At 36.0% G+C, this 25,784-nt stretch overlaps 1 protein-coding gene across 1 annotated transcript; it reads left to right on the top strand.

Moving 5' to 3' along the window:
* LOC124552005 (coiled-coil-helix-coiled-coil-helix domain-containing protein 10, mitochondrial) lies at nt 1-25,172 on the top strand. Its single transcript, XM_047126484.1, has 5 exons — nt 1-42; nt 10,232-10,350; nt 21,415-21,568; nt 21,661-21,901; nt 24,877-25,172. Exons 2-5 carry the CDS (start codon nt 10,316-10,318, stop codon nt 24,888-24,890), a joined length of 444 nt encoding a protein of 147 aa, XP_046982440.1. The 5' UTR covers nt 1-42; nt 10,232-10,315; the 3' UTR covers nt 24,891-25,172.
* The last annotated feature ends 612 nt before the right edge of the window (nt 25,173-25,784 follow it).

Below are 25,784 nucleotides of genomic sequence, written 5' to 3'. Positions count from 1 at the left end.
TTGGTTCTAGAAAGGTGTAACGTAACATCTCTGCCAGTATAAGTGACAGGCGTCTAAAGCTAGCGAAATGAGGGATGCTCAACTACCGGACCTACCGATAGATGGCTCTAGCGCGTGCCGGCAAGACGTTGTATAATTGAGTGTCCGCCATATCTGAATTTGGCAAACAAACCAAGTGTCAAAACACGGATGAAAATGTTTTTCGTTCTGCGCCCTCATAAGTATTTTATATTGGATGTTCTAGATATCTACACATCAACATAATGAAGTGTTTCTAATCTAGCGAGAAAAAACAGTGACAGTTCTGCTATGAAATTCCTAAATTCGAGTGTGTTTTGAAAGTTTGACAAGCGGACCTATAAATTGTTTACCATTTTATGAGTGCTTTACTTATTTGCCCGTTTTAAAACACTATTTAAGATTCAATGGAGGTCAACAAATTACCTTACTTGCCGAAACTTTTAACTACTGGTATAATTCGGAAAATCAAGTGTGGACAACAGTGAAGACGTCTCTTGAAAAAAAGTTGACATCGTTTGCTGAGGGGTATCTTTACTGACAACAGAAATTACAACTGAACTATTAAAGTATTACTTACGTATAAACAGAAAAAATGTTATTTTTCTTTATCTGAAGTGATGCATTGCCATGCTGACACTGTAATTGCAACATGCACTTACGAATTTGGCTCTCCCTTTGAACTAGGCCTAAGCACAATGAGAAACTCAGACAGGAGAGTACTGCAAATGTTAGAATAAGGAAAGGTTCTCATAAAAATATAATTAAAAATAATGTAAGTATATTTCATCAAAATATTGGGAGTTTAAAGAATAAAGTAGATGAGCTTCTGGTTTGTTTGGAAGATTTAGAAGCTGAGAATGAAATAGATATACTATGCCTGTCTGAGCATCACATTGTTACTGATATGGATAAGGTAAATGTAAGTGGTTATAAGCTCTCTGCATATGTAATGAGAGAAAATATGGAGAAAGGAGGAGTTGCCATATATGTCAAAAGTTATCATTGTGCAAAAAGTATAGAAACAAAAAAGTTTTGTGTAGAGAAACATATAGAAGCATGTGCCTGTGAGCTTAAATTAAATAAAGGCACATTTATAATTGTAACTGTATATAGGTCCCCATCAGGAAATTTTCATCTATTTCTGAAAAATTTGGACTCCTTGTTGTGCTATCTGTCAGACAGGGGGAAGCAAATTATTATTTGTGGGGACTTCAATGTAGATTCTCTGAAAGAGGGTAATAGGAAAAATGACCTTGAAGTATTACTCGGTTCTTTCAATTTGACACCCATTATTGATTTTCCTACTCGGGTGGTAAAGGATAGCAGCTCACTGATAGATAACTTCTTTATAGACCAAGATAAGTTTAACCAGATAAATGCTCAGCCTGTTGAGAATGGTCTTTCTGATCATGGTGCACAGCTAGTTACAATATATGACATAGCTCCATTCAGCAATACTAAACAGTCCTCCAAAGTAGTACGTTCAGTCAACAATTTAACAATTGCAAATTTCAGGGAAAGCCTACAGCAGTTAGACTGGGATGAGGTGTACCGTGAACCTGATGCCAATTTAAAATATAATTTATTTCATGACATTTTTGTAAATGCATTTGAAAACTGCTTCCCCAAGAAAATAGTTAAATATACTCGTAAGAAACCCTGTAACAAACCATGGCTTACTAAGGGTATAAAAATATCTTGTAACCGGAAAAGGGAAATGTATCTGACAGCAAGAAAGAGTAGTGACCCAGAAACTATCAAAAATTATAAAAACTACTGTGTTATATTAAGAAAAGTTATTAAAAAATCCAGGAGTATGTGTATCATGTCTGAAATCAGCAACTCTGATAATAAAATTAAAACAATTTGGAATATTATTAAAAGAGAAACAGGTCAACCAAGAGCAGAGGAAGACAGTATTACCATCAAATTGAATGAAAACTTTACGAACAAAAAGTCAGAAGTTGAAAATATTTTTAATAATCATTTTCTAAATGTTGTGGATATAGTAGGATCCAGGTGTTCATTAGAAGATGCTAGGCTGTTAATGGAAGAGGCCATACCTATGCAATTTGATACAATTGAAATCTCACCCACTTCTCCCTCTGAAATTAGGAAAATAATAAACTTGCTTAAAAGCAAAAACACACATGGAATTGATGGCATTTCCAGCAAAATACTAAAAGCTTGTTCTCAACAGATAAGTAAGATTCTCAGCCACCTGTGTAATAGCTCTCTGGAACAGGGCATTTTCCCTGATAGACTGAAATATGCTATTGTTATACCTTTGCATAAAAAGGGGGATAGATCTGATGTCAACAATTACCGTCCAATCTCCCTTCTAACAGCTTTATCCAAAATTTTTGAGAAAGTAATGTATTCAAGAGTAGCTTCACATATCTGTAAAAATGAAGTACTAACAAAATGTCAGTTTGGTTTCCAGAAAGGTTTTTCAACAGAAAATGCCATATATGCTTTCACCAGTCAAATTTTGAATGATCTGAATAACCGAACACCACCCATTGGGATTTTTTGTGATATCTCAAAGGCTTTTGATTGTGTAAATCATGAAATTCTGCTAGACAAGCTCAAGTATTGTGGCATGAGTGGGACAGTGCACAAATGGTTTAATTCGTACCTAACTGGAAGAGTGCAGAAAGTTGAAATAAGTAGTTCTCGTAACATGCAAAGATCAGCACATTCCTCAAACTGGGAAACTATCAAGAATGGGGTTCCACAAGGGTCAGTCTTGGGTCCTTTGTTGTTGTTATTATATATTAATGACTTGCCATTGTATATTCATGAAGAGGCAAAGTTAGTTCTCTTCGCTGATGATACAAGTATAGTAATCACACCTGAGAAACAAGAATTAACTGTTGAAATTGTCAATACTGTCTTTCAGAAAATTACTAAGTGGTTCCTTGTAAACGGACTCTCACTGAATTTTGATAAGACACAGTACATACAGTTCCGTACAGTGAATGGTATGACGCCATTAATAAATATACACCTTAATCAGAAGCATATAGCTAAGGTAGAATATTCCAAATTTTTAGGTATGTCCATTGATGAGAGATTAAATTGGAAGAAACACATTGATGATCTGCTGAAACGTTTGAGTTCAGCTACTTATGCAATAAGGGTCATTGCAAATTTTGGTGATAAACATCTTAGTAAATTAGCTTACTACGCCTATTTTCACTCATTGCTTTCGTATGGCATCATATTTTGGGGTAATTCATCACTGAGGAATAAAGTATTTATTGCACAAAAGCGTGTAATCAGAATAATAGCTGGAGTCCACCCAAGATCATCCTGCAGACATTTATTTAAGGATCTAGGGATATTCACAGTAGCTTCTCAGTATATATACTCTCTTATGAAATTTGTTATTAACAACCAAACCCAATTCAAAAGTAATAGCAGTGTGCATAACTACAATACTAGGAGAAAGGACGATCTTCACTATTCAAGATTAAATCTAACTTTGGCACAGAAAGGGGTGAATTATACTGGCACTAAAGTCTTTGGTCACTTACCAAATAGTATCAAAAGTCTGACAGATAACCAACAAGTATTTAAGAAGACATTAAAAGAATTTCTGAATGACAACTCCTTCTACTCCATAGAGGAATTTTTAGATATAAATTAAGAAAAAAAAGAAAAAAAAAACAAAAATATTAAAAAAAAATAAAAAAAATAAAAAATAAAGGAAAACAAAAAACACAAAAAAATAAAGTTGTTATATTAACTTAAGTATGTTGTTAAATTAACCTAATTATGTCATATATTGGAAAATTCGACTCGTTCCACATCATTACGAAATATCGTATTCATGATCCATGGAACTAGTATTAATCTAATCTAAATGCCATGATTTTATTAACGCCTGTACATGACACGGTGTATTTAAACTGAGTGATATGGTAGAAGCACCAGTATTTAACAGTGCTTCAGTCTTTGATACGAGACAAGTAATACATTTGAATGAGATAAACTCAAAGCCCAACATTAAGGCTCCTCTTAAATGCATGACTTGTATTGGACTGATCCATGATGATGTAGGGAGTGAAGGAAGTTGTTGAAAATAACCTCGATCACAGCTGTTAATTTTAAGGTTGGTGTGTCTTAAAACTGTAATTTTCCAGTCTGACACCCAAACAAATTTAAAATTGAATTCAAAACATGTCAGTGAGCAAAATTAATTACACTTTGACTTGCAACCACAGAATTCTATTTCTGTGAATCTTGGTTCCAGTCTTTGACATGGTGTCAATCACTGGAATGAGTGGTTGTCAGTATACGGCCCAAGCAAAAAACAAACCTGAAAGTGAAAGCTGCAGAAGCTGGCCAGACAGGCACCCCAATGGCTGCTACAATCTGTGTGAGACAAGGGTGACATTATATTGCAAATTTATTGTAAAAAGTTCCATATTGTCTGAGTTTGTCCTATACTGACAGGACAATCTAGTCCAGTCGATTTTCTTATCAGCAAAAGTACACTAGCCAGTACCAGTGGCACAAAGGTAGTGCCACATTACAAACTATCTGGTAACAACAGAAGTATTAGTGGACAATGTACAGTAAATAATATGTAATAATCTGAGAAATTCAAAATTGGTTTAAAGAAATAGGACAGTATTGGGAAAGAGAGTAACATTTTGAAAATAACAAATGACGCAAGTAGAGTTCTCAGTTATGAAAGCTCGCTTAAATTTTTTTTCCCTCTCTCTCTTTTCGATTATCAAGGGAAAAATGTGATAACATAAAAGTGCAAGAAAGTTGTGTACAATGTTGGAAATGATGAAAAAGAAAATCTCACTATGCTTCCTCCTCCATGTGAAGAGTATTCCTGTAATAATAGCTAATAGCATACCAAGAACATGAGGGTGTCACAGTGGAGATCTGTTTTGTGGTACAGACACCTGATACAACTATTCCACAACAAAACGTACTTTCAGTAGGTGTGGTACCAGTGCACTCCCACAGGATAACAGAATATTATGTACTCCAGGAATCACATTGGGTACACCACATACAGCATAAATTGTACAGCAACTACAATGCTTTGTGAGCAAGTAATAATAGTCAGTATCTTTAATTTTAACATAACTCTTGACTCCCATAATTATACGTGTGCTTGTACTACAGGTTATTGGTAAAGCAAATACTAATTGAATACGTCTTCACACTTTTAATACTTAGCAGAAATTCTGAAAAAAGTAAATTGTTTTATTACTGTATCACCTCTATGGCGAATTAAGAGGTACTGACTGGTTTCTTTGAACGTTTAATAGAAGCCTTCTTTTTTACCTGCTATTGATTACGAGCCATTCCAAGTTCTGTACAGAACAATCTCTCGCATTTTTCATGAGGTTTGTTATTCTGTACACTAACATTTTATTCTTCTAAATGGTAAATAATGCATTCAGACAGTGCTGGTATTAAAGGTAATTCATGAAATAAATTATATTTAAGCCAGAAAATTAAAGGTTCCACATGGCACATGAAAAGTACCTTGCTACACACATGTATGTACAGATTCCAAAATGTATGTGAATTTGAGTTACAAACTTTTTTAAATAGAAATATGAAGATCACAATACTTTGGGTCTGCAATAATTCAAACGTAAAATACTTTAGTTCCCTGAGGGAAACTTTGTTCTTTATGTGACTCGTGCAACTGCTTTCACTCTTAATGGAAAACTAAATGGTTTATGTTAAAGTTAACAAGCAAAAAGTGTAACCATTGTTACATAATTTCTGTGAAGTAAGATTCCTTAATGTTATTTCCTTCCTTTGTCATCATAACTCGATAATTTCAGTTCCGTATGGGACATAAGAACTAACAAAATGAAATGCTTTTATTACTATGACCAAACAAAATCTTTTTAACATGTAGTACACAGTTCAAATCAGCAAAAAGTGTAACCGTATAATTAAGGTAAATGTTGATGAAAATTAGGCATGTAACATGAATACTGAAATTTCCTAGATTTCCACGTGTACCTGTAATCACTGTATTCTGTACTTTGTAATGCTAGAAAGATAATTCTATATGATTATTTGCATTCTCTTTCCCCCCCCCCCCCCCCACTCCTTTCCACAGGAAAATATAATAGAAAGACATCCTAACAAAATAAGGACAAAATTCAGAAAAATTAGGTTTTGCCTGACTCAGGTCCCCTTATTCTAGAATGGTTATAAAGTAATAAGAATGCTTATGATCAACTGGAACATTGTGTTCATTATAGGAAGTATTAAAACAAGAATTAACAGAGTAACAATTTTATTGCTCTTATGTTGCAGAGTATCCACAAACATTACTGTTTGAAACATAGGGCCACTGCATACTTCATTAGATCACACCCATCCTGTGATTAAACTGTTTTCTTAAAGTGAAAAATTCAAGTTAACATAGTTATTGAGGGACATATTTTCTCACACTGAAAGCCATCTGTCAAATAAGTCTCAGCACATTTTTTTCATTAATTTCACAAAAATCACCCGTTTTTAATGCAAGTGCATATTTTGTAACACCAAACATCTTAAAATAAGCTTGTATAATAAACAATTATAATTTTGTTACAATATCTACACAGGATGTAAAGACTTAATTTTACTTCAATGTGATTCATCTTTTGAAGTTCATCATTACACAACAACAAATCTATGGACAAAATAGTTTTAAAAAATCTGTCAAAATGCCGCACCCATCTGCATGGAATGTCCCATTACATAATTTTTCCAATTTGAGCACTATACATGATTAAACAATATGAGTTTATTTAACTTCTGCCTTATACTTGATTTGTTGTTTAAAATTTTCTCAGCAGGCTTTTTTTCCACATGTTTTTAAGCGTATGCAGGAGTATAGATGCAATCTTACAAACAAGTTGAGTCTGATGTAAGTCCTCAATCCTAATTTCATAACGGCAATCATGAAGAGCAGGAAATGGGTAATCTACAAATTTATTTTTAACACAATGCAAAATCTTGGCCTGTATATGTTTGTCACATATCCCCAGCAGTCACAATCATCTGAAAGAGTTTCTGAGTATTCTACAACAGAGTACATGCAGTCACCTGTTTTAACCAGTTTTCCCCGTTTAACAAAATTTACAAATGCATTTTTATTGGCCATATTGGGAAAAGCATAGAGAGTTCTAATGCAGATTTAACTACTGGTGGCTTCAGTATGTGAAGACAGTCTTTGCATGTGATCTGCCTTGAAAGGCGCAATGACACATACCCTGCAATATAATTGAGTATGTTTTACTTGTGAAATGAGAACTTAATCTTATCATCAAGAAGTGCACACCACTCCTCTACTTCATTTTCTGCAGCACTTTCATCACTTTCTACTATATGCTTTCTTGCATGAAAATCATAAACAGGTGGCAAACAACACACATTAAAATTTGAGCAATTCCCATTCATTGCAGTGACACTGTTACCCAAGAGCAACTTTCTCATGGCACATTTGAGCTGGTATGCTTTTGGATTGTTGTTCCAACCACATCTGGACCGAATGCAGGGGAAAAAAAGCTCTATGTGGTCTTGTGACAGTTTATATGTTAGCAAATACTTCAAAGGAGATTCAACACGAAGCATACTTGTCAGAGCTATGTGCCTTACTGATTGCACATTGAAAATTATCCCAAAAGCAAAAATATTTCTTGCATGGAGCAGCAATGGAACACCAATGATTTTTAAGCTTTTGATATAATTTTCAGTGTGTCTGAAAATACCGTGTTGACTGGGTGTTGTGTGATGTCCTTAGGTTAGTTAAGTTTAAGTAGTTCTAAGTTCTAGGGGACTGTTGACCATAATTGTTAAGTTCCATAGTGCTCAGAGCCATTTGAACCATTTTTTTTAATTTAATTTTTTTTTTTTTTTTTAAATACCAAGCCAATAAGATTTGTTGTCAAGTCTCAGGGGGCTCTTATACCCTTTACCTAATGGATTTCTGGAGTTCAGAATATCAATAATCCTATCAATATTATACAAAAATTCTACTGTTGCTTCACTTCCTTTAATATTTGGATCACCAACCCTCCTCAAACACTCTATACTATCTGTCACACTAGAACTCAGTCTGTGGAGCTAATGAAACATTCATTTTTCTATTTACATAACTTATATGTTGTCCTGATAGTTTGTTGGCAAATGTCATACCTTCTTCTTGTTGTACCTTGTTCAATTGCTCAACGAAAGGCCATCTAATAGTGCCAGTTGGAGATGATGTACCTTGTTCAATTGCTCAACGAAATGCCATCTAATAATGCCAGTTGGAGACTCAATACCAGATACTTCTGCTTGAGCATTTCTGGCAAACTTAATCATATGACATGCCCAAGATACAATAAACATTGTAGCTCTTAAAATCACCCTTGGAAAATTTTAAAGTACAGCCAAGTGTACGTAAAGTGCTTATATTTACCTTGCAGCCATCACATGTAACACACCAAACCCTAATGCCAGAACTATGCAGCCTCTCTAAAGCGGATTTTATCAGTGTGGCCTGATTATTTGCCTGTACACCGTTGATAAAGAAATATGCAATCGGGCATATAAATTTGCCTTTAATAGAGACAAGCATGAAAACCAGAGCCTCAGATGCCTCTATTACTTCTTTTGACTGAGGCACTTCCCCACCAAACTCTAAAAAACCTGTGTATTGCTTAGTTCCTTGGTCCCAAACTACTTGCTTCCTAAGTGCCACACTGTCTACAATTAGACATGAATTGCTGAACTGGTCCCTTACAATTGGGTTCGAATCAATGTAGGCCTACTTAAAAACATCTTTTAAGAAGCCAGTTTCACAGTCGACACTTGCCCCCCTTTTGGGAATCAATGATTTATGGGTCAGAGGCATTAATTTTTGCAGGTATTCATATGCTGCTGGTGAATAAAAGTACACAGTCATCGCAAACATTTTCACATTTGTTGTGTATCTATTACCCTTTGACGAGAGAGAGTTGTCCACTAAATTGCACACTAATTCCACTTGTGTTCCTTTCTGATGATTGAGGAAGTTATGTAACTATTCAGGAAGATGCCCCTTCTCCTTCAATGAACTTATGATGTCATCCATGGAAAACACTTTCTTCTCTCTTCTTCGAAGTTTTTCACGGACACACTTCAGTTTACGTTTTAATTCGTGCACAATGTCTGAGAAAAAATTGCAAGTTTCGGTCGCTTGTCTTCCATTTCTACTTTCGGCTGTATACCACAATCAATTACTTGAGAACCAACTGCACTCTGAAATAAAGAAACAATTTCGTTATATATGATTGAAATAGCTCAAGGCTTGATGAAAAAATATTATAAGAAAACTTTGGGGGTGTGAAAACATCCTTATACTAACGATTTCGACACAATTCGTAGCTTCTGCATTGGATAAATGGGACATGCTTTCCACGAAAGAATTCTCATTGACAACATTCTCCACGCAATCAGTAGCTTCTGCAGAGGGCAAATCAAGCACGGATTCCAGGACAGAACGCGAAAAACAAAAATATGGAACTGTATTACAACATTGCGTAGACCTATGTAGCCCATCTGTGTCCGTACGAAATAAATTCACAAGAGTCAAAACCACACACATAGCAAGGAAATTAATTAGCTACCTCAAATGGAGAAGCATCGTAGTCACTCAAAATCCTAAAATGTCGTCGTGGCTGCTTATTTGGTGGCATCAAATGTGTCGGAAAGTCAAAAATTGATGGCACTGCTTCGGATCTGAGACGTTTCTTCCACGTTCCAGGGCTCACTACGTAATCATCTTGTGGGAAAAGGTTTCCGCAAAGAAAACTGCAAGACTTAGGTTTAAAATCTTTCCGCTTCACGGAAGTAATCCACTTCTTTAGCAGCTCTGGGTGCTTTAGAGGAAACCTGTTCAAAAACATCGAATTAGCAAACGCACTAAGTTTGTATTGTTGTCGTATTGTATCGGCAGTCTTATCACCTGTGAAATGGTAAGTCACTTTCCTTACTCCATCGCTTCGCACAATTGAAAGCGGAACAAGAAATCACCATTTCGATAATCCTTAATTCCTTATACACCGTACAGACCGAGAGAAACTTCTTGGCAAATTCAAATATGGCGGGCAATACAGACGATAGTAATCAGCTGGTAGAGCCATCTATCGGTAGGTCCGGTAGTTGAGCATCCCTCATTTCGCTAGCTTTAGACGCCTGTGTATAAGTGTGGAGCCGGAGTGGATCGTGGTATATAGTTTCGTTGTGACTTCGCTTAAATTTTTACCAACGTTTTGTTGAAACTTTAAAAATGCCTCGACGTGGACGAAGTTCTCCTCCCCCAAGGTAAATTAAATTTATGTCGCACCTGAGTATAAATTATACTTTTTTTTTTTTTAATCAAAACGTAGTTATTATTCTGTCCCAGAATGGTAAGCGGACAGTATTTTCAGGTGTATCCATTTTGTGATTTAGTAAGATCTTCGGCTGACAAGGAAGCTTAACAGATGAAATGTTTCGATATAGTTTCTGTAGTTTTGGTTAATCCCGAACCAGCAATCAGCCGCGCTGTTTTTTTTTTTTTTTTTTTTTTTAAGAGGCGTATGAAGCTGATGAACAAAAAATGCTTTAGCTTTCTTTAAAAATTAGACGGTACAAGTGACTAATTACTACATATTGCATCAGACTTGTATGTTCCTGTTTTGTCGCCGTCATGAAGATTGCCCAATGAATAGAAAAGTGAGCTTCAGCTGTCGTTACAGTTATTCACAGCGAAATAAAATATTTCATTGAAATGCTTAGGTCAGAAGTACATGTTCAGAACCTCTGTTTATCATTTATATTAGCGCATCTTAGCCTTTTTATTTGTTGGTGCAGGACATTTTTTTCCCCCCACAATTTGTGAAAGGACAAGGAAGAACGTGACAGTACGGCATGTGTGCTATTGGATTTTTGTTACACATACTAACACTTCGTTAATCATATTTACGGTAAAAAAATTTCCGTAATGAGTACGGCAGATTACGTAATCCAGTCCAGTAACTTCTTATATTAGATTAGGTCACATCAGATCTACTATTCGTTCCAGTAAATTTACAGGGCCTAGTGAGGATTTCACACCATGTTAGACAAAGGAGGATACACAATAAATTTTTACAAAGCAACACAAGTATGTTGATGTATTTCCCACAGATCCTTAGTGAAATGGACCTCGTGGATTTTTAATACACTGAGGTGATATAATATTTTAGCTGTTGTCATGCGTCATCAAATAGAAAAATCATTTAAACAACTGACTGCATTATTGCCCTGAGTTTGTACAGAAGTCAGGTGGTATTAATACTATCATTGTTTGTTATTAATAGTCGTATATATACCAGTTGAGTCTACTAATAAATTCATAAATGGAGTAGGAGTTGGTCACCAATAAATCCTTTAGGCACCTCTTAAACTGAACTTTGATAGTAAAACAACTTATGACCTCTGAAAAGTCACAAAAATGTGTGTTCCAGAAAAGTGAACAACAAAGTGACATCAAATATTTGTTAAGATTATTATTCTTATTCCTAGTACTGATTCTATGAATTGAGTTGGTAGTTCGAAAAAGATAAAGAGCTATGTCATTGAGTAATAAGTAATACATTCAAAGCAGTAGCTAGTATCCAAAGTGCCACTGCAGTATGTTCTTGAGTTCACACTGCAAATAATTCTTAATTCCTGTGTTTGGGCCCGGAAAACTTATGCCCATAGAATTCCATCATCAGTGTGTAACATGCAGTGTCTTTGAGTTACATACTATTCATATGTACACTCGGTTCATAGTTATGGCATTCTTTTTTGGGGAACAGATATACAAAATATGAACAGTTTTAAAACCCCAGAAAAGAGCCTTAAGAATAATAACCAAGAATAGTAGTCAAGCTCATTGTAAAGATCTGTTAACAACACTGGGGATTTTAACAGCTCCTTGTGAATACATTTACCACTCATTTGTACACATCAAAAAAAATTAGTAATTACTGCACAAACAGCTCTGTTCATGACCATGGACCAAGAGCTAGACTCGGTTAACATTTACCAAGGAAAAAAAGCATAAAACTCAATACTGCATTCTCTACCAAGGAATAAAACTGTGCAATAAATTACCAGAAGAGATTAAAGAAATTATGAACATACACCTATTTAAAAAGGCAGCTAGAAAGTACCTGTTATGCAATAAATTTTATACATTGAAAGATCACTTAAATGAAACAGAGTAGGGATTTGGTAAAAAAATGTATTACAAATAATAATCCACATAAAACCTTCACACTGTTATTTCCCTTCTCTAGAAAAACGTACCCTAAGCTATGTGTAGCACAATACTAACACCTATTCCTCTTTCTGAGCTCAACATCACACTCATTATAGAGGGATGCTGACTCAGTTTTTCAGTATAGCATATGGAAAGTTGTGGTACAGAAAATGGCCCAGAGAGATGAGAGAGAGAGAGAGAGAGAGAGAGAGAGAGAGAGAGAGTGAGTGAGTGTGCAGTGAATGATAGTGAGATATGAGTGAACAGTGTAGCATTACATTGTTTAATAAGTTATTTGTGTGTGTGTGTGTGTGTGTGTGTGTGTGTGTGTGTGTGTGTGTGAAAAAAAAATAATTACCAGGTGTAAATCTAATGATTATCTCTAAATAGAAGTGCACATGTATGCGAATTAGCTTAAAATAAATTGGTCTAAATTTGTAAATACTTAGACATGTCCTATACCCTTGTAAAAAGAGATCCACAGATGAATAAAGCTGCTGCTGCTGCTACTACTACTACTATGTTGCCCGCTTCCCTCCCCCCCCCCCCCCCCCAAAAAAAAAATAAATAAATAAAAATAAGCAGATACATTAAAAAAAGATGCTGTGATTTACCAAACAGGAAAGCACTGGTAGATACACAGCAAAAACAACAGAATCACATACACAAATATCAAGCTTTCGCAACCCATGGTTGCTTCATCAGGAAAGAGGGAAAGGCGAAGGGATGTGGGTTTTAAGGGAGAGGGTAAGGAGTCATTCCAATCCCGGGAGCGGAAAGAGCAGAAATAAGCAGATAGATAAATAAATAAATCCTGTCTTGCATTAAGGAATAACAATAAGCATAGTATGCCAGCTTTTTATTTTTATATTGTGTGTGTTGACAACATTTGCATTGCATATATAGATTTGTTTGGGTGCTTTAACAATTATGTAGTGTGCACCTTCCAGTTGAATTTAACAAGATGTAATCCTAAAAATTTAAATCAACTTCTTCTCTTATATAAGTTTTAGTTGCCAATAAGTATTTTTACCAAGTTTAATGAAGAAGAGTTGGCTAGGCACTGTTCATGAATGAAATTTTATTAGACAGTCTAAGACTCCACTTGATTTGCTATTTATTGCAATGTTTGTATCATCTGTAAACAAACCAAACTGTGCAACTGGTAATATTACAGATGAAGGGTCATTGATACACACAAGAGAAAGTAAGGCCACTAAGATTGAACGTTCTGGGATAAATGGTAAACAAAATTCTTAAAAGTATCATTGACTGATTTTCTGCGAATGGTCTTGCCCTCAGCTTTAAAAAGACCCAACATATTCAGTGCACATCTAGAGGTACTACACCAATGATAATTTTAATACATGGCGAGGAAATAATAAATTGGATGCAAACTTCAGAATTCTTAAGTGTCCACCTGGATGAGAATTTAAATTGGAAAAAAACACATTTCGGAACTCCTAAAACAACTTAGTTCAGGCGTATTTGCGCTTAGAATTATTGCAAATCTTGGAGAGAGAAATCGGTAAGCTGACATATTTTGCGTATTTTCAATCAATGATGCCATATGGAATAATGTCCTGGGGTAACTTACCATGAAGAAAGAAAGTCTTCATTGTGTAAAAATGTGCAGTAAGAATAATGTGGTGCTCACCCAAGATCATCTTGTAGAAATCTGTTTAAGGAGTTGGGCATTTTGACTTCTGCTTCACTGTATATTTATCCCCTCATGAAATTTGTTGTAAATAATCTACTGAATTTCAAAAGGAACAATGATGTACATATTTACAATACCAGAAGGAAAAATGTTCATTACTCCACATTAAGGTTGTCTTCAGCACTAAAATGGGGCACACAGTGCTGCAACAAAAATTTTTCATCACTTGCCAACTGTCATAAAATGTCTGACAGTAAAGTAAAACTTGAAAACAAAGTGGAAAAAGTTTTTCCTTGACAACTTCTTCTATTCTGGAGAAGAACGTCTATTATTGTAATGTGGTATAAGGCGGTGGGCAAGACCCCCTAACCCACATCATCTGTATGTCTTCTTGTTTTGGAAAAAACCTCAGAAATGTTCAGAATGTACCATATTATGTGCAAATTAATTTGTGATGTGAATCTAAAATGATCCATACACACACATATATTTATGCAAATGCACCTCCTACACACGTGACTACCGTCAATGGCATGTCAGAAGCTGAGGACTGCCAGAGACAGTGGTCGCGTGTGTCATAGTATCATAATTGGTCTAACGTGAGTTAGCTTTGGGGGAAAGACAACAGTGAAATAAAGTAGGACTTTATTATTAAGTGTTACATTTTTCATTCATGTCATGAAAACTGCACATAGAACTCCAGTTCGTATCTTTGAGGTGTTTTCTGAAGTAATCAGTTTTCGGCTTACTGACTAACCTCTTGAAATTACATTTAGTAGTTTTTTGTGTTGTTCATTGTTAACATTTAACAAGACACTGCCTGTCGTGGACTTAGAGGCCGTTGGCTATTGGTTGTGAAATGATTGTGTTCATTAAACCTTTCTTTTAAGATATTGTCAACGGCTGGCTGTCAGCAATTAGCTATCCTAGTTAGAAAATATATGGTAGGAATTAAGTGATAGTGTTACTGTGGTAAATTTGTACTGGAAGAGTTTGTTGCAAAACCTATCTATATTAAAATCACCAGCAACCACTATTTCTTTGCTTCTATTGTTAACTAGTTCAGTACAGCTTCAAGATGATTTATAAACAGATCAGTCACCTGCAGGTGCTCAGTATACACTTCCTGTATGAAGGATTTATTATGACATTCTACTTCTGTTCCACATGCTGCTCGAGGCAAAATTTGTGAATGTCTATGTTCTTAAATTTGACAATTCCTGAGTAATGTGGCAACTCCTTTTTCCATTTCTGCTCTATCAAAGTGAGATGCTAACCTAAATGCTGTAACACTTACTGCGTCTGTACTTGTGATCACTGATATTTAGGAAGGCAGATAAACTGGTTTTCATGACTGTAAGTTAATTCATCAGTGCGGATAAGTAATTCATTAATTTCACCTTTTAGTCATAGAATGTTTTGATGCATTATAGATAGCCAGCAATTCACATTGACTGAGATAATATTGGGTAGAAAAAATTTATGCCGATAGGCTCTCCTTTACCATAAATCACTACCATTTGGTTCGAAATATGTTATCACAATTAAAAATTCCAACGAAGTGGGATGTGTGTTTTAATGACATTTGGGTTAAAGCTGATTGGGATCCTTGGCTTTTTTGTACAAATGAGACTATAACACCTTGCTGATTGAACTTTCACTCTGCAAGGGTCTCTTTGTTATTGCAAATTGCACGGAAGATGGATATTCTACTCTCTTTCTAGAGGAGCAATTATAGGGCAGAAAAGAATATGGCCCAAATAACTGCGTAAGTCACAGTCTAAGAACTATTTCCAAAATGGAATTCCTTTGACAGCATTTTTATGCCATTGACTGTCATATTATGGAAAAATAATGAAAATAAAAATGTTGTCATTGCCAGAAAAATAACAATACTTCATTTTGACTGTGACCCGATGCAACAGAAATCATTCATTGAAATTTCTCCTGCACCGAATTTTACACTGAAAATTAAAATGTTGTAGGCTGAGACTTAATCTGGAGAACAATATTTGTAGGAAATGCTGTGGCCAGTAGGTACTGATTAATTTTTGGCACATTTTTAGTCTCCGAAGAATTTGTGTAACTGTGCTATGCGCAACTACCTTGAAGCGAAATGAAGTAGATTGTCAAGAGGGTTAAGGGATAAGAAAGAAATTACATTGTTTGTCTATACTATCCTAAGAGTTGGAAATAAATTGATGTAATTTGTTTGAACACCCTACAGCAGAAAGTCTCAGGGCAGAGTGCAAACTAGTTAAATTTTATATGGGTGCTACCTTTTTTACGGATTCATACTGATGGGATGGAGGTGAAAATATTGATACTTGCTTCAGACTTTGCTTCCATGATAGGCATCATGTAGAACATGCTCATACATGTTCATCATTTCTAGAAAAGCAGAAGTGTCATGAAGAGGTAGAAGTTGCTTGAATGATTTTGTTTAGTAAGAAGTTATTTTGGGTTACAACAAATTCCAAAATACTAGTATAGCTAATGAATGTTGGCACTTTTATGCTGACTGAAGATAAAGTTAATACTGCCAGATTTCTCTGCTCCAAGCATCCCTGTAAGAAAGACCAAGTTTGGTGCACATGTCTCCTAGAGCCTATATGGGTAAGCTAATCATCACATTGATACAGAAAGAAAGAAAATATGAAATACAGAAATTACTTAATTACTTACAGCTCTGTTTGCGTGCTGCAGCAGGAAAAGATTTACTTGTGTAATTATCAGTAGTCCTGTCCCCACTGGGAAACATAGGCAACATGTTTTGCTGTGTTATACATTTTGCCAAAATAAGGAAATTTTTTGAAGTTTTCATTCTAATGTTTTTAAAGTAAATTGACACTGGGACTTCTTCTTAGGTCCTAGAAATAGCTGCACCTAGATCAATGTTTCCACACAATTTGTTATTGTAGGATTATTTGACAGCTTCCACAAATTTATCTTCTTAGTGTCAAGTGTAATTACACTGTATAGGATACGTCATGTTGATTGATCTGCTTTCTGCTGATTATTCGCATCTTTCCTGCATGATATTTCAACTGTGTGACTTGCAGTCTTCTTCAGGTGCTGTCTGATACCAATTCCAGTATGAAACGAATCCGGTACTTATGCCTATGTTGGGCTAGGCACTCTGTCCATGGTATGCACTGACCAATGCAAGCAGACTAGCATTTTCTTCTAGCCACGGCTTTGCCGACCACTATGCACATACTTTGTGGTTATTATCTGTTGTCAGTCTTGCTGTATTAAGTTCTGAATGACATCCAAGCCATGCTATTTGTTTTATCTTCAAATTATCATTTACATCCTCCTGTGATCTGGGACATTCTGTTACCATGGTATGCCATGTTAGGTGTTCTGTCTGAAGTCCTTGCATGGCAGGAGCAGCTGCAGTGTTATTTTTCAGGCTGATTGCATTGAAATTGCTGCTCGAGACTCTGAAGAATGTCCTCAGGTATTGTCTGTTGCCTGAGGTACCATTTCACGTGTGTTCTTTGCTACATTTACTGGGCAGTTATTTCTAACTCCATCATCATACTTAGGCCCTTTGAGGTCTTCATGCAATTGCTGACCTTGTTGCCTGTCTGGTGTGCCTTTGGTGCACCTTGCACCTGATGTCAATGGTCCTGGTCATCTGGCCAGTGTATGCCATACCACATTCACATGGTATGTGGTAAATGCACGATTTCTGTTGATGTAGGCCATCCTTCACACTTCTTCGTAGGAGAGCCTTAATCTTGGTAGGTGGGTGGAACATGATTTTAATGTTATGTTTGTGGAGAATTCCCCAAGATATGGCAAATAGGCAACCTTCTGCATTTCTTCCTGCACCTCTTCAGGAACCTCTGACAGGGAAACAGAGCGCAGTGCCTTTTGAACATCTTCAGAAGAGTATCAATTTCTGTAGAAAATAGATTGTAGATATTCTGTGCTGGGTGATGGCAACTGCTGGCTTGCCGGTACAAGTCGGTGTGAGTGAGTTCGTGTTACACACTGTCCACTGAAGGTGCATCTGCCTTCCTCTTAACCAATACATCTGGAATGAGAGTAGTCCATCCTTCTCCAGTTTGTTAGGGTGGCATGAGTTTACGTGTTCCAAGAAAGCATCGAACTTTTCCCTCCCGTGCGGCCATATGAGAAAGGTGTCACTCATGTACCTAGAAAAAAAAGTATTCAGTGTAAATGCCTCATCTTCAAATTTTTCTATAAAGGATATCTAAAACATTACAAATGTAGTATCTGCTTAATTGGCTAAGTTATAATTACATTTAAATATTTTCTGTTAAATAAATGTGTACAGAAAGGTCGGAACAAGACTCCTGAGTTAATTTGTTTCCACCACTATTGAGTTCCTGGTCCAGTTAATATTTATTTTCTAAATGAATTTTCCCCCATTTGTAAACACCTTTAATGATAGAACTTTTGAAATGTTGCAGTTTTGTCATTTGAAACGATTGTTCCTTTAACCTGAAATGAAAACTAAATTCCTTTATTTATACGGTGATGCTTCATACTTCAATTCCATTTTAACTTTGATTTTCATGGCTCGTAATAGGATATTGTTTTCTAAAATACCCAATAAACAGAAGTGAGATTACTACTCAATTTATGAATCATTAAGTGGCAGAAATGGCAGCTAACCTTGCTGCTTGATTCATATTGTTAGTGGGGTAAAGTGAGAGCCTGCCTGGCACAGAGTAGTAGGTTCAGTGTATAGCCCTCAGTTGGAATTGTTAGAGCTTTTTGTTGACAACTGTAAGCATATTCAATGCTTATTGATAGTTAATCACCCTGCTGTCTTATGATAACTTATTCTCAATAAAATCTCTTTGGATTTATTGTTGTCAATTCAGTGTCTCTAGCAGTTCAAAAGGCATATTCTACTTGCATTCAATTGGTTTGAATGATTTGGAGTATGAAGATTCCAATCTAAGAACAGTGATATTTAGGAGCACAAACAATATTCTGTTAATTCATCTTTCATCATTCAACACTCAACAGTTTGCAAAAAGCTTTAAACTGTGTACCACTAAGTAGCTTGAAAACTTTGCACACTGAATTTGTAGAATGTGTGTGTTTTTCAGATTTGGAAATGAGCCTTTACAATTAAATCCACTCATTCTCTGAGATGTTAATTAATCAGAATAACATTTTTTTCATGGCTGCACAGTGCTGTGGCTCACAATGAAGTACTGGAAATTTGGGAAGCTCTAAAACTATTTCTGTAGCTCATAGTCAGTTAGTGACATACTTTTATTTTTTTAGACAGCTAGATATTTTTGACCATCCCATTAAAGTTGAACTCTTACATGTTAGGGTACACTGCCCTTCACCGTCTTCTGCAAATTTACACAAGAAGAAACTCTAGGATATTTTATTGCATTGACATGTTCTGAAAGTCTTCATTTGCAACAGTGTTAGCTAATATTTAAATACGAGAAAATGTTATGTCTTGTGAGAAAAAGTAGCAGTTACAAATATTAAAAATAATTGGAAAATAGCTTTAAGTACAGGCCACAATTCTGTTTAACACTGTAATTCACTAATGTTGTCTACCATGATTTGTTTCAGTAATTGCTGCTAATTTTTGTATGGGTCCACCTGAACATGTCCTCTAAGACTTAATTTTTGGCACTCTTGAGCTGCTTTCATTATCCTTAGTTATCCATTACTCAATGCTGTACAGGGTGTCCCAGTAGGAATGGTCAGTATTCAAGGATATGACAGGAAAGATTTGGGGTCTAAAATCCATGCATTAAGAGCTGTGAACGCTTGTTGATGTGTTTCACAGTAACAAAGGTAAGTGCTCATACCTCAAAGGTATGTATTTCAGTGCCTGTGTTTGCTCTCGTATCTCTGAATGTTGATAATTCCTCCTGGGGCACTCTGTACAGGCTGCTGCATTGCTCACATTGTTTTGTAAACTTTCCATCTTTGCCCAGATCTTCTTGGCTTAATTACATAAACAACCATACCTTGAAAATATGTATGTATAGTGGGTACTGGTTCAAACAATTAGCCTTGTTATGTGTTAGTGAGAATCCTATCAAGGACACTGATGATTTTATTCATCCCTTAAGCAGAAAACTCTTGATCATTTTGAACTTAGTACAGGCTTTTACAGCCTTGTAAACACCTGGAATGAAAGAGAAATATCACTGTCAGTCACCTCCATCTGAATTAGAAATTGAATGGGAGTTAAAACAGTTAAGATAATACTAATGGTAATTCAGCTATTGGCAGACTTGATTACATTTGAAACAGGGTTCAATCTCTAACTGTTAAAATACCTATTCATCTGACAAGGCAGCTGGTGGCATGTATAGAGAAATACAAAGTTGCAAAACACAGAAATGTCTTAAAGTACACCATTAAGCCATAGCTTGGGACAGCTGTGCAATATGAATGCAATAGAGGTGTGATGGAGAGGAGAATATAAAATGGAATAATCAGTTTTTATCTTAAAGTTAGTGGCAAACTTTGATTTGCTAGTAGGATGGATTGAAACTGTAATGAGGTCTCACACATTCCATGAAAGTCACTTCTGTGACTTACACTGAATGGCTAATAAAACATGCAGGCTCCAGATGAGGTTTGAACTTGAAGAAACAGTGTATATACAAAACAAGGCATCACAGATGGGCCCAATCTTGACTAACTTTCATAAATCAAAGAAATGCTGAAAACTGTCATTTGGTACACAATACTAAATACATGGTCAAAAATGTTTTTGATCATTTTTACTGTTGAAACCTCCTGCTAGATTAAAACTGTGCTGTACTGCAACTTTAACCTGAGCTTGTAGTATTGTGTAAGCTATGAGACATCTCCTCCCCCTCCTCCAGTTTTGTGTAAGATGTTCTCACCAATTAAGCCATCCAAGCATTCTTCACATTGTCTATCTGCAAAACATGTACTTGTCATGAGGGAGTTTGGTTGCTTGGCTTGGTCCATGTTCTTCATTAATGGATAAAGATGTGAAAGATTTAATTCATCGTAAAATGTAAATACAAAAACATTTTAAAGTAGCTGTGAATGTAATGCTAAGGATGATAGTCTGACAAATTTAGTCACAAATGATTATATAAGGTATCATGTATCAAAAATAGCTTATGTGATATTTATGATGCCGTTGTTAAACTGTGACCTCCGGTTACTAAAATCTTGACAGCAATCAAATTCTAGATTTCCGTAGACTGTATCTTCAATAAAATTGCTCTTTACATTAAAATGAAGATTGCAAAATATTGTAAATTCATGTGCAATGTTGATCCCAGTCAGTAAAATTACTAATGCCCACATTTTGCAGACAATTGACTTACTCCTTGGAAAATATAAGTCTTTATTTTGGCTGTTGTATTTCTACAAAATCATGTGCATTATACCCCATGGGGTGCTACTAACATCTAAAGTATCACAATATAGTATGTTTTTTCCTTCTTTCTAGAGCTGCCCCAGTGCCTGCTCGTGCACCACAGCACAACCAGCCAGCTCATCCTCATCCTCAACAAGCAGCACCTCCAATGATGCAAGCAGAGCAACCGTCTATGTTTAAGCAGATGGCGGCAACGGCTGGTGGAGTAGCTGTTGGTTCTGCAGTGGTAAGTTCTTTCTTATATTTAGTCAAGATTATTCTGCATTATGAAGTGGAAAATATCAAAATCGTTAATAATATTGTATCACATATTTACAGGGTCATACATTGGGACACGGCCTTACTTCAATGTTCAGTGGGGGTGGTGGCTCTAGTGCCGACGCTGTTCCTGAAGCACAAGCACCAGGACCACAACAGAGTTACAGTAACCAGCCAACGGAACCAACCGGACCTTGTGCGTGGGAAATAAAGCAGTTCCTACAGTGCGCTCAGCAGCAGAGTGACCTTTCACTTTGTGAAGGTTTCAATGAAGCTCTGCGGCAGTGCAAAACGTCAAATCGTAAGTGATGAACCTACAGTAAACTAATGATAAATTTGTAGTTACCTGTTTGAGCAGACTTGGATGGGTGACCATCCAGCCCGTCGTGTGCTGTTGTCATTTTTCGGGGTGCACTCAGCCTCGTGACGCCAATTGAGGAGCTACTTGACTGAATAGTAGTGGCTGCAGTCAAGAATACCATCATAACGACCGGGAGAGCGGTGTGCTGACCCCTCCTACCTGCATCCTCTACTGAGGATGACACGGCGGTCGGATGGTCCCAGTAGGCCAATCGTGGCCTGGAGACGGAGTGGGGTGTTTGAGCTGTGAACAAATTAAATGGGTGCATTAGTCAAATTCAATAGCAGGGCTCGATGTGCTACATGAAACACGCACAAGTAGTCATTGTGCATTGAACTTTCAGTTGTAACTACCCCAAATTGTTTTTAAGATGTAAGACTTTGGTGTTTCGGACTACATATATATTTTTGGGGGAGGGATTAAAAAATCAGCACATTACATAAGTGGTGGTTTCATCATCTTCAGTCTGAAGACTGGTATGACGCATTTCTCGACACTGCTCTATCCTGTGATAGCCACTTCAAGTCTGCATTACTACTCCCACATAAATAGATTGGAAGCTGCTTACTGTGGTCAAGTTTTATTCTTGTAATAAAACTGCTTCCACAATTCCTTGGTTCTTGGGATGTGTCCTATCAATCAATCCCTTCCTTTAGTCAGGTTATGCCATAATTTTTTTACCCAGTTTGACTTAGTACCTAATTAGTTACTAGATAAGATCACTCGATAATCTGGATCATCTTTCTGTAGCACCACATCTTAAAAGCTAAACTACTTACTGTGGAAGTTTCGCTTCCACATATGGCTGCACCTGAGCCAAATGCCTTAAGGAAAGGCTTTGTAACACTTAATTTTATCCTTGATTTTAAAATTTTTTTTTCCAGAAACACTTACATTGCTATCGTGAGTTTAAATTTTGTATCCTCTCTACTTCACCCATGGTTGCTTTCTGTGGTGCCCATATAATATAACTTACATTTAGTTTCTCATTTACCTATCTAATTTCCTCAGCACTGCCTGACTTAATCGGATGTTACAACCCCTCAAGACAATCTGTTCCATTCAGCTGACCTTTGTGGGCCATCTATCAGAATTAGTGTCATTGGCAGTCCTAATAGTATTTATTTCTTCTCCAGGAATTATAATATTTTTTCCCCCCAAATTTCTCCTCCTTACTATCAAATTCTAGTATCCTGTCACAGTTAATTGATCGTCCTCAAGGATCTGAATAATTTATTTAATCTTGTCAAATGTTCTTTAAATCTTTTCATTTGTAGAGCTTAGTTGTCATATAAATTTGTACTACTTTATTGGATGGTGGCTTTGTATCTAGATTGGCTATTCACTATACTGTTCATAACAGCTTAGCCATGTTCCTGTTTTCTTATTCATTATTAGACCTACTCCTGCATTACCTCTATCTGATTTTGTAAAACAGTAGTGTCGATTCTCTGAACTAATTGGGGGAAATGGGTGTGTGGAAAATCAGTTCATTCAGATAATCAAACTATGTACTTTAATTTATTGGTAAAGAACAAGATATAATTATAACATGAATTTTTATTACTATAGAGGTAGGTGCAGTAGGAACATTAGTAGTACAGCCTAAACAAAAAATATGTAATACATGTGCACTTTCTGTTGAATTAACACTTAAAAATCCTTCATTTTGATCAGTCCATGCAAAAGTACCTGCTTATGAGTCGTTAAGTCAGTCACTTTTTTCAGGACAAATATCTAATACTGTTTGCTTTCTTTTGAGCATCAAAACCTTGCAAGGCATTATCTAAATATGGAAATACTTGAGAAGCAGCTGGTATGTTTACCTCTTCATTTTCTGGACCACTAGTTGAAGTGCTTTCACTGAAAAGTTTTTACTGCTCCACTATCATGCACAATTGATGCCCTGGATCTGTAGCGTTGACACTGTCGTATATGTGGTGTCCAAAAGACACACTTTTTGATCCTGCAGCCGGTATGAATTAAGATACAAAGGAATTGACATCAGCTGCCAGTGGGCATTGATTTAAGTCAGTGGGAAAAGTTGAAAATTTGTGCCAGACCGGGATTGGTTGGATGTGGGACGATGGCAGCTTTGCCATAATAGTAATAGCGGTCTACCTATGTGTGTCCTTACACTTTTGAATCGTCTGTGATTGGCTCACTTTTCTTTTTCCGGATTTAATCCCCACCTTTTTTATTTTTGCAGTTTCTAATTTCTTTTGAGTCACCGGGGTTTCATGTTTCATATCACAAGGCAATGCTAACTTTTGATGCCTAAAACACAAAGAAGTTATAAAGAACAGATATTAATGTACCAGCACAAACTCCAGCCTTCACTATCAGCATATCACTTTTCCAACTATTTCCTTTCTTGTCAAGGCTGGATAATTAGTACATCATTAAACCCACCTTGGCATACATATCAAAAATAAATTCAGAACTTAAGCATGTCATCTACTCTTAAAATTCTAATTTTCGTATAGACATGATTCAACATGATTCATATAATAGTTTGCATAGTGTTTTAAAATATTTGGCAAAACCAATATTTGTATTAATGGTTTGTTATTTTCTCTTGATTGTAGGAATTGATATGGTGGACTGGGTTTAAGTGCTAAGCAGCTGTCAGAACTAAAGAACAGAAAAATGCATGTGCACTTCTAGTTTTTGGATCCTACAATAACCATTTGACTTTTGTCTCTTATGTTATTTAATTCTGATAATGGCTGCTTAGCAGTTGGAAAAAGTCAACCCTCTTAATTTCTGTGATAAAATTTCAATAAAACAAATTTTGAATAATAGATTGCATACTCCTTAAACAATGTCTAGTTTAACATTAATTTTTAACTTAAGAAAAATTAAAACTTCGAGAAAGTATGCATTTATTTATACTTCCCAATTACATTTTGCAGACTTGCCTCTTTGAGCGGAACTGGACATCAGCGGGATAGTTGAATTTGCTGTTGAAGCATGAAGTAGCAGCATGAAAATTCTAGTCTCAGTGAACAAAAATATCAAAGCCTAGGTGTAAAATTTCCAACTCTTCTTGGAGCTATTATCCAATATTGCTGTGTTAATATTCACTTGACAACTGAGAAAGTTTTCATTATGATGTAAAACAGAGTACTGAGAAATAAAGTTAAAGGTTGTAAAGTTGTTAGTGTTGATCTTGAATGTATATGTTGAAAATAAAATTGACATAAAAGGCTGTATTTTTTACTAAAACCTGAAAATGTTGGATTTGCACTTATCCACCACTAGTACATTGTCAACAATTGCATGGAAAATTCCAAATGTGCTGGCACTTTAAAACTTTGACAATTTTGTGCCATACTTCTGGGTGGTAGCAGGGCCTGAATAAAGTTGCATCCTTAATTCGTTGTGTTAAACTATTTTGTGGAAAACTGCTATGTAATAAACAGTGCTTAGAAGTGTAGCCATTGAGTTGAGCCATTTGTAGACAAAGTGCAGCTGTCTCACATAGTTGTGTGCAAAAACAATGTATTGGGGTAATTTGATTTGCCATTGTTCTAAACTTTTTCAGACATACAAACAAAGTTGAAGCAAGTTTTCGCTTTTTTGTCAGTAAGATCAAACAAAATAATTTTTAATGCGAGAAGTTTGAAAAAGTGAGTTTCCTGTATATCTTGTACATGGAGCGCGCGCACGCGCGCGCACACACACACACACACACACACACACACACACACACACACACACACACACACACACACACACACACACACACCTAACATTGGAGCTCCCAACTACTAATAATCCCACCCTCTGCAATTTCCCGGATCTTGTAGGCTCTGAAACA

The sequence above is a fragment of the Schistocerca americana genome, chromosome 1 (genome assembly GCF_021461395.2).
Source record: "Schistocerca americana isolate TAMUIC-IGC-003095 chromosome 1, iqSchAmer2.1, whole genome shotgun sequence".
Lineage (NCBI taxonomy): Eukaryota > Metazoa > Arthropoda > Insecta > Orthoptera > Acrididae > Schistocerca > Schistocerca americana.
The sequence above is the reverse complement of the archived record's forward strand: the minus strand, read 5'-3'. Positions and strand labels throughout refer to the sequence as shown.

Bases quoted from the DNA above. Each gene is read 5' to 3' on its own strand.
- LOC124552005 (XM_047126484.1), top strand. From the start codon at position 10,316: ATGCCTCGACGTGGACGAAGTTCTCCTCCCCCAAG. The intron at 10,351-21,414 runs GTAAATTAAATT...CCTTCTTTCTAG, and splicing joins CGAAGTTCTCCTCCCCCAAG to AGCTGCCCCAGTGCCTGCTC. The intron at 21,569-21,660 runs GTAAGTTCTTTC...ACATATTTACAG, and splicing joins TAGCTGTTGGTTCTGCAGTG to GGTCATACATTGGGACACGG.